The sequence below is a fragment of the Pundamilia nyererei genome, unplaced genomic scaffold (assembly GCF_000239375.1).
Source record: "Pundamilia nyererei isolate P.nyererei 1_Seehausen unplaced genomic scaffold, PunNye1.0 scaffold00080, whole genome shotgun sequence".
NCBI lineage: Eukaryota > Metazoa > Chordata > Actinopteri > Cichliformes > Cichlidae > Pundamilia > Pundamilia nyererei.
The window spans coordinates 212,655-222,551 of NW_005187481.1; the positions used below are offsets into that span (position 1 = coordinate 212,655).

The 9,897-nt window shown below is 40.3% G+C and overlaps 1 protein-coding gene across 18 annotated transcripts in view; it reads left to right on the top strand.

Annotated features, from left to right (window-relative positions):
* Positions 1-286: 286 nt before the first annotated feature.
* The window catches only part of tspoap1 (TSPO associated protein 1), a 75,280-nt gene continuing 65,669 nt past the window's right edge, over positions 287-9,897 (top strand). For 17 of the 18 annotated variants that reach the window (XR_001290433.1, XR_001290434.1, XM_013912060.1 and 14 more), the window contains exons 1-2: positions 287-506; positions 1,258-2,294. Coding sequence is in view for 16 of the 18 variants with exons in the window: in XM_013912060.1 (XP_013767514.1) it covers positions 1,404-2,294 (891 nt within the window). In the remaining 2 variants the exon portion in view is untranslated. Of the gene's footprint in view, positions 507-1,257; positions 2,295-7,704; positions 8,693-9,897 lie in introns of those variants that run through there. The other variant, XM_005737784.1, reaches the window with a different exon arrangement.

A 9,897-nucleotide genomic window follows, 5' to 3' on the forward strand; every position in this document is an offset into this window, starting at 1 on the left:
CCACTAGTGGTCCTTCATCTCCCACAAGTTGAGAGGATGGTATGTTGCCTTCAATATCAGTAGGTAATACTCCATATTTTGGAGGAGGGGGAATAAAAACAAACACTTCAAATGAGCCCATGAACTACTCAAATCTTTACATAAAATACAGAAATATAAGAAACTGAAGCCATATAAAAACAACTGAAATCTATCCAACCTTGAAAAATTACCAATCTCATATGTCATGAAGCGTTGCCATGGTGAGAAAGGACGTGAAGTACGTGAAAGCAGCATTGCTCCTGGCCGGGCCAGCAGGATGACGCTGGACAGAGGCTGAGTGTCACACTGGTGTCTGTCACATAAACAAACCCCTTCTTGCATGGCTCTGTGGACCTTTAACAACTAAACGTAGGCGGTATTAGTGTTATTACACAGCTAATTTGAATGCTGACAGAAATACTTTAGTCAAAAGAAGATGTCCCCATTGACGAAAAGTTCATTATAGTAGTTGAGTCTGCTGAGAGGTGAGTTTGAGACAAGTTATGGCTAAAAAACAAACAAACCTTAAGCTAACACAGGCTAACAGGACGTAGTAGCCAGAAGTGTTTTTTTCTTTTTTTCCCTTTTGTCTTGTTTTGTTTTTTCCGACTCCAGGATGCTAGAGAGTGTTATTCACATTACAGAATAGCGTAATAGAGTTTAGCGTCACCTATTTGAGGGCATGACAGTAACATGCTAAACCAAGATTAAGCTAGTTAATTAGCTCGAATTAGCAGAGTCCCCATCCTCCGTGTAATACTAACCGTACTCTCGCGTCCATATGGGAACCGCTAAGTTGAGCTAGTGATGGGCAAAACGGGTTTCAGTAACGGCAGCTAAGACAGATCTTTTTTTTGCATCATATCACTTATTGCATCCTCAGCTTAATGTTTGACTGCTGTTACATACACTCCATTGTTCGTGCCTTGTTCTGTGTTTGTTAAGATGTTTGAGTTCATCCAGGCAACGTTAGATAAAAACTAATTATTGAGTGCCATATTTATTCTAGGTAAATTTGAAATCTCTGTCCGAACATAAAGCAGTCAGCTACCATCACAATGTCCTTTCCTGGTTGCACAAAGATGTTCAGTCTTTCTTTCTCCCTTCATAACAAAACCCTCCCTAAGAAACGATCAATTTCTTAATCATCTAAAAACACTACATTTTATATTTCATATATTACCTTCATCCTTAACCTTCATCTGTCTTTTTTTTTTCGATTTCTCCCCCCCCCAGTGACCTTATGTTATTTGCATGCTGAATTTCTAACCCACCAAACCCATCATTCACCTGCATGGCCACTCAGTTCTGATACTTAGCCAATTCTTTAGAAGTGAGAACTGTTTACCCTTCCATGCATGTTGTGCTGTGAATAAGGCATCATGACTGAAGACAGGGATAACCCTGTGGTACTGTCATCTATGAAACCATGCCAGGACCTGTCGGGCTGTGGACAAGACCTAGAGAGCCTGCGTGCTGACTGGGAAGTGGCAAAATCGAGAACACGACAGGCTCATGAAGCGCTCACTGCGGAGATTAGATGGCTACGAGAAGAAGCAGAGAGAGAGCAGCAAAGAGCTGTGAGGGAGCTGACAGCCAGGCGAGGAGACCAAAAGGACAGAAACTATAACAGACACAGGTATTTTCTGGCTAAAAAGGTGGACACTGAAAGCAGTAAATGGCACGGTAGCGTTGACTCCACACGGAAAAAGGCTTTTTGTTTTTGCAGCAGACAGACGTATACAAAGCTGGAGCACTTACTGCTAACTCTGTATATGAAGATAAACGGTGAGCAGGCAGCTTATAAATTGCATCACAGGCAGAAATTTGAGCTAGAAAAGGCCATCTTCCTTTGCCACCTGCTAGAAGCTCATGGAAGACTGTTGCAGGGGGCACAGAAAGCGGCACCCCTCAGGCATGTTTTCAAAAGCCTGTCAAGGAAGCCATCTCAGGAAGACAGCAGTAAATACTGTCAGACGACCCCCCTCCTAACCCCCCAGAGGAGCTTGCTACAGAGACCCCATAGTACCTCCCACTCACCAAAAAGCAAAATCAAACTAGATCAGTGGAAGCAGCCTTCAGAGAGGAACTTATGTGCAGCTGACCCCTGTGCCACTCCTACAGTCTTGGACACCTGTCAGAACAGATCTCCAAATATTTGCCACTCTCTCAACACTCCCCATGCAGGCTGGGACGACCAGCCGTTGTCCTGCACTGAGTCTTCTAGATCTGAGGAGTCCTCGCCGTCCAAATGTATGAAAAGAAACATGGAGGTGAGCAACTTCATATTTCCAGGTTAACCTATCCATGTTTGTTTTGTGTTTTTTTAATCATCTTGTTATTATGCAACATTCTTCTAGTTCCTGGCAGTTATGACTTTTTTATGGTTGGCATTCAGTATGTTAGTAGAAACTTTTCTATATGAAAATATATTCTGTCCTTGGTGTCCTCAGTCCATGCTTATGTGGTGGTCCTGACTGTCTTTACTTGGACAGTGCTGCATATCTTTGCCTGATCCTGCTCCTGTTGGATCTCATGAGTCAAAAGCTGCACACATGCCTTCCATAAGCATCATGATGCTTTAGAATCATGTGACCACACATGGAAAAACAATTCAATAGTACTTAAATCTGTAACCTGGCTAAGCAACATGAATCTAGTATGGATGGCTTTGTCATTTCCAAGTCAACTTTGTTGTCATATACTGACATGTAAACATCATATATGCTGATCTCAAAGTCATTGTACAAAATATTTTACATACAGTACATACAACAGTGTGACTTGAAGTGCGGAATGGTCTCAAGTACAGTTTTGGCAAGTGTTTTCATGTTAATGTTGTGCGCATGCTAGCTGTTTGCAAACATGATCATCAGATCAGTTTACTTAACAGCCACAGGTGTTAATTATAACAAAGTTTCTCTGACTTTATGCCGTGCTCATTTAACTATTATCTGTAATAATTAAATAAAAAATATATTAAAGGAGAAATATGCAAATTTTTAAGCTCCATATATTATCCTTATTTATCTTATATGTAGGGGTTAAAGCCTCTTCATCTCCCCCTTATTCTGATGATTGGGATTTGTGTGGCCTAGTGATCCTATGAGCTACATTATTGTGAGTATTCTGCTAGTGTCTCCCTAAGCCAGGGGTGGGGGAACTCCAGGCCTCATGGGACGGTGTCGTGCAGGTTTTAGATGTGTCATTGATCCAACACAGCTGATTAAATGGCTAAATGACCTCAACATGTCTTCAAGTTCTCCAGAGGCCTGGTAATGAACTAATCATTTGATTCAGGTGTGTTGACCCAGGGCAATATCTAAAACCTGCAGGACACCAGCCCTTGATACCTGGAGTTCCCCACCCCTGCCCTAAGCAAACCGTTTTTTGCTGAAACGCCAGACTTGCGAGAACACGCCACGCCTCATGTGGACCCAATACCTGGTGCAATATAGATCAGTGGCAGTCGAGGGTGGGGACCTTATCGGTCTGATCTGCTGCAACCGGCTTTGCTTACATGGAGCATCACTGCTCTGGTGGAGAAGGAGCCTGAACCGGTGCTTGACGCCGAGAGATACCAGCTTGATATAGTTGGGCTCACCATGATGCACAGCTTGGGGTCTGTAATCAGTTTCCTAGAGAGCGGTTGGATTGTTCCATTCTGGAGTTGCTCTTGGTGATAGATGGTGAGGAGGGATGGTGTCCGGTGTTTATTATGTCTTACTCCATTTTACATATCAATGTTTTTTTTTCTCCATGTCTCTGAGAAGTATATAAAAAAGGAAAGCTGTGCCTTTAGGTTGCAGACACATTTTTTGATGGGCTATGCAGAAATTGTTTGTGTGTTTCTGTCATGATATTTTGAGCTGCTTGACAAGTTGCATTTGAAATTACCTGAAAATACCTTTAAATTTCCTTAAAATAAACTTTACTCCATTTATGTTCACATTTCTTCTCTAGCTAGATGCTGAACTACTGCAACCAACTTTGTTTACATCTCCATCAAAATGCATCAGAGGGATGAGAAAAAAAAGATTATTTTTTATTTATATAGCACCAAATCACAACAGCAGTCGCCTCAAGGCGCTTTATATTGTAAGGAAGCTGTCCAACACTATTTTCATGGACCGACCTTTAAGATAAATACAACAAAATAAAACCAGTACCAGAAAAAAGAACATTTATTAATAACACACAGGAAAAGACCCAGGGAAACAGAGTTAATGTTAAAAACGATAAAAAATAACGATAAAAACCCCAAAAACCATAAATGTCACACCTGTGTCTCAACTCTCGTGGCCCGGTCCCAAACGACTCACAGTACCGGTCCGTGGCCCAGGGGTTGGGGACCGCTGTTGTAAGGTAAAGACCCTACGGTCTCTATTAAGACCCTACGGTCTTAATAGTATTGTGGGTGGAAACTGGATGTCATTATTGTGTTATTACTGAATAATTTTGAAAAATGACCTCTTTCAAGAGTAATATACATTAACCTACCTATCATGTGAAGGTGCTCGAACATCATTCTGGATTTTTTCGGCCTATTTTAACCTCCATTTATACATATGCCTTGTTGCAGCCAATTATTTTAGCTTCTAGCTTTAGCTCCATTTCTCTTTCTTTTGAGCCAGCTTTCTTCTGATTGGCTGTTACTTGCAAAGTCAAGTCATAGTCAAAGAACAGATGGATGAATGAAATCTAAAAGATTAAGCTATCAGGAACTGTATTTTGTATATCAGTTGTGCACCGAAACAGTCAAGTAAAACGAAAGGAAAGAAGCAAATATCAGCAAATGTTACAGCTTTTTAAAATGTCAAAATGATGCAAGATGTGTTAAATAGTTTAAAGTCCGAAACAGCCATTTTGGCCGATATGACAGCTTAGAAACTTAATTTTCACACTTTCTTAAGATTGAACCGTCTATTGGAGGTGAATATTGCATGATATGTGCAGAGAGGAGGGTGGAGGGTGTGTGTGTTTATGTGTCTCTTGTAGGACTGGCAGAATTGGGTCACTGTGCTTCCATGTCTTAAATTTTGGATAAAGTTTTCATAGGCATGGATTTGAATAATTAATCAAAGCTTGAACTGTAACTTAAAAGTGGGCAATTGCTCATCTCTCTATATTTTTCTTTAATATTTCTTACACGTTGCTGCTAAGGTATTGGACCCAAATACTAATACTCTAACAAGAATGCACTGACTCATCCCTCTTTCTTTTCGTCATGTCTGATCTGCTGATAATATTTTTCAGCATGTGTGGAAAGGCATATTCATTGTTTTTTCTTTTGGGCTTTTTAATCAGTCTATATCTTGTCTGTAATAATGTTTAAATTTCAATGTGAAGTGTGTGAGTGTAACATAATATTTATTTTCTTGTGAGATGCTCTTCCGATTGTGCCAAAATGAGCATAAAAGGATGTCTCTGCCATTGATCTATGATGCGCCTGGCTGAAGCTCCTTTCTTTGCAGGGGCATATGTGGTTTGAGATTTATTATTTTATGCTCAGTAAGATTTTTCATAGTTACTGTATCTTGTTGTAAGCAGAGCTGTAGGGCTGTTCGATATAACGATATATATCGGATCACGATATAAAAACATCTATCGTTTCATTTTACGCTATTGTTTGTTTCGTTGTGTCGCAAAATAAACTGCGGCAATATTTTTTCATCGTTTTGATGGTTACTGTAGTGGCTATATTAATTTTCTTAAAGTTCTCCCTTTCTCTTATATTTAATATAACCACACTATGAACAGACAAGCGCCTGTTTTTATGCGTTGTCGTTAGCAACAACGACGGTAAAACCACCGCATGTCCGCTTGTTTATTTTCCACATAAACCTTTCACAATAAAGCTCAAGATCCTGTTGAGACTTTTCTAAATAAACTGAATCACGTGAAAGAGTATGCAAAGTATTTATGGATGAGAAGCAAAACAGAGTCATCAGGTGCTTAAAAATAAACCTTAGACTCAAACGTTAGAACAGGCTTTTCCCTGCAGCACGCTGCGTAATAAATACTCACAAAGAAAACGGCGGCCGTTACAACTTATGTCTAAAAATGTATAGTTTCATACATCGGTTAAAACATTCGACTCCAGGTACATGACGCCCAGCTGGAAACACTTCACGCAAGTCGAGCTGCCCGAGATTCACAGAATTTACAGAAAATGTTACATTTTTGTGATTTATATCGTTATCGGCACAATAGATGTCTTATATCGGGATATGAGATTTTGATCATATCACACAGCCCTAAGCAGTGGTCATGTGTACTGCAGCTCTCTCACATATTATTTAGTTGTTTTGCTGTCAAGAACACTGCTACTAACAAAGGAGCAAATTTAAAATTTCAAAGGAGTTGAAGCAGAATATAGATGGTGTTCAGAGGCACTCATGTGTTGGTTGGTTTGTCTTTAGGCTACTTAAGATTTAAGATCTTGTGAGCAAACTAAGTAATAATGGAATAGGTTGAAGCTGGGGAAACCAATGTTAGGACAAAAAAAGGAACCTTGTGTGTGTGAGCCAAAAAGTCTGTGGCTCTCAATTTTTAACCATTTAATGTATCAAAATCTGCACGGTAAAGGAAATGTGAACTTTAATTTTCAGGGTGAACTGTATGTGATTTTACTTTTGATTGCACTGGCAACACACCAGAAAAATACCAGGTAGAAATTTTTTTTTAAAAGCCAAAATTTCCAGTTAGTCTTTGTTGCTCCTAACTATAGCCTCTCTAATGTTTGAAGTAATGCTTTATACGAAAGTTGCATTTTCACAACTAGAAAAAAAATGCTTATTTTAAAAATATCACTCACCAAAATGCAAATTCCTTTGGTGGTTTCTTACACAGTAAGATAGATTATTTGTTAGATAAACTATCAAAATGCAGCAAAAAGGCATCCACAGCACAGCTGGGATTTCCAGTAAATTTATTCCAGTTTACAGAGGTGAGGCTTGTCAGACATTGATTGGCTACAACTTCCTGTGTCGGGAAAGTAAAAATTATTCATAGAGGCCTATTTTAATACTGCATAATTTCCTTAATTATGGGATTAATAAAGTATTCTGATTCTGATTTCTTTACAGTTTCACATAAAGAAACTTTACTCTTAAGATGAACTTTTCGCCCTCACTGTCTAAAACATACTTTTTTTTCTCATATCCAGTCAAGTAAATGACTATACGATGTATTTCACATATCCATCTATCGTACTCTAATTGCGTCCATTTCCCTAGTGCACAACTACAATAAAACATTACAGTCAGTTTCTGCTGGTCATAGCTGTCTGTCTGCCTGCCTCCTGCAGCCTCCCTCTGTTGCACTGTCTACTGCCCCTTGAGCAATCAATAGGCAGCCAACATCATTCCAGCGTCATCTCCATGGAAACGAGCTCTAGTCCCTGTAATGATTGGGTCCCTTCTCAAAACCTGCCTTTTTGTGATAGGACGATGGATGCAGTCCTCCCAGCCCCCTCCTTTCATAGACACTCGACATCTGACACACACACACACACACATTTTTCTCTTCGTCCTCCTGCTTCACCTTTATAGCGCAGCAACCAAGAAGGGATTAAGCACCCTGTTGAGTCTTATTGCTTCTGGATGAAATGCTTCTTGACAAGGCAGCATGAATACGGAGAGGCTCACAGCTGAGGAGTAAGCATGCCACCCACATCTCAACCTTGCTGAGAGAATGAGGGCTGAAGCGAAGACCTGTTAGTCTGTTCTTTTTTTCGCTATCACACGTCTCTTGTCGTGTTCTACTTGATTTGGGACTGCACGGGCTATTTCAACATTACGTAGGGTATGAGTGAACTAGCGTGTCTTTCCTTTTCTATTTATGACAACCCTCCCCCTCGTGCAGACGAGCAGCGAGGCAAGAAGAAATGGGTTATTTCAATGTTGTGAGCTGGACTCTGAATCTGAATGCTACACTGTGATAAATATAACAGTATGCTCAAGAATGCTGCTGTGCTGTGACATTCATTGATTGGTTTTCACAAGCGAAGACCAAAAATATATAATATCCCTTTGGAGCTGATTGTCCTCATTTTGGAAAACGTCACTGCGTAAAGAGAGGAGGTACTTTAGAGATGAACCAGGAGTTATAACTGCTTTTAATCAACCCTCAACATCCAGCACGAGAGCTGTTTTTGTCAGTACCATTTAGATTTACAAAATTAAGAGCTTGATACCATGGCAGTAAGAGTCATTTGCTTGTTTTCAGACACTTCACCTTAGCCTTGAATAAGAGCCCAGTCCTGCTCGTGAACTGGTGGAAGTCAACCTGCGGTCCATGTAATTCTCCTTCAGCAAATGAAACACAAGCAATGGCTTGGTCTTGGCCGAGCACCTCTTGTGGTCATATTGATCTCCTCCGCTCTGTTTAACTTTGACAGAGAGTGATGTACGACTTGTGCACTCGGCCTGAGCAGCCTGAGCCCGCGCCGGCAAACAGAGAAATGGAGAGCCGCGAAGAGGCGAAAGCTTTTGAGGCACAACAGCCGGAGTTGAGGGGGTCGGTGGAGCAACATGATAAGCAACAAGGCAGCCTCTCAGACAAGGCAACCCCAACGACAGCTAATGTCACTACAACATCACTGTTAGGAAAGAGGCACCACTCGCTTTACGCAAACCTCAGTGGCTTAGAAATGGAAGGGATACATAAAGTAAGTGCGGAACACCAATGTGTCTTTCTGATGGTTAATGGCTTGGAAATGTTTGGGCCTGGATAGGTGTCAACCTACTATTAGAGAGAAGCTAATGTATGTAGAGTATTACAGGATCATTTTGACAGGAGATTTCAACTCAATACTCAAGGTAATGTTCAGGTTGTGTTGCAAACCATAATATGGGCTAGTTCTGCATATCCTCTGTAACTGAAAGTCACAGAGCCGTTATTTAAGTACAAATCATTTGTATGGGATTACACTGGTGTTGCACTGCTTATTTTCATTAAAGCTTCTTTATTAAGTTGCTGTAGTAGAAATAGATTGCTAAACAGGAATCTTTCTTTATATGGTGACTTTTTTAACCTCTATATGTCCTCTAAATATTCAAAGTCAGCACTGAAGCCACAAGATTGTAGTATGGCTAGTAGATACTAATTCAAGTAGCTTCTCTAAGGAGTTGTAGTATACGAAGCTATTACCACAGCCAAAACATCCTTAGATAATACCACTTTGGAATAAAATACCAACAAATGAAACAAAGCGTATCAAAAATATTTGGAATAACTGAACACGAGTGGTTTAAACTGCTCTAAAAAGTTGGTCAGTTCTGTTTAAAGTTGCAGGCAGTCCCTCGGAGCTGCAGGAAAAAGACATGTCAAAACAGCATCTCCATTAAAGTATGCATAGACAGCTGAATGAGTCTGGGCCCCGTTGAGCTGCTATAACTTGCTACACCATTTATCTTTGTTTTGCCATGTGATTGTTTTTAGTTTTATCTTTTCAATCACATAGTGTTCACAGAGAAATTTCCACTTTTTTGACAGCATTTTTTCTCCCCAAAACATTGGCCCTTCCTTGTTTATCTGAGGCTCTGAATGTTTCTGTAGTTATGACACAATTTCATCATTTAAGCAAAGTAGTAATCTGTGTGCAATATTACCCACTCTCTTCCCCACCCCCACAACTTTATTACCCACAATCACCGTTTAGCAAAAGCTAAACACACATCCTGGCAGAAAATCTGTGGCCACACACCCTGAGAGGGAGCATAAAGTGATGCCTAAGAAATGATTATTTGGTCTTTTTATAGTAGCGATCGGCAGCTGTGTTTTCCACCAGGAATCTGCCAGTCTTACATTACTGTATAACTACACTGTTATTTGCTGTGCAGGTACCACAGTTGGCCTTTTGTTTTGTTTCCC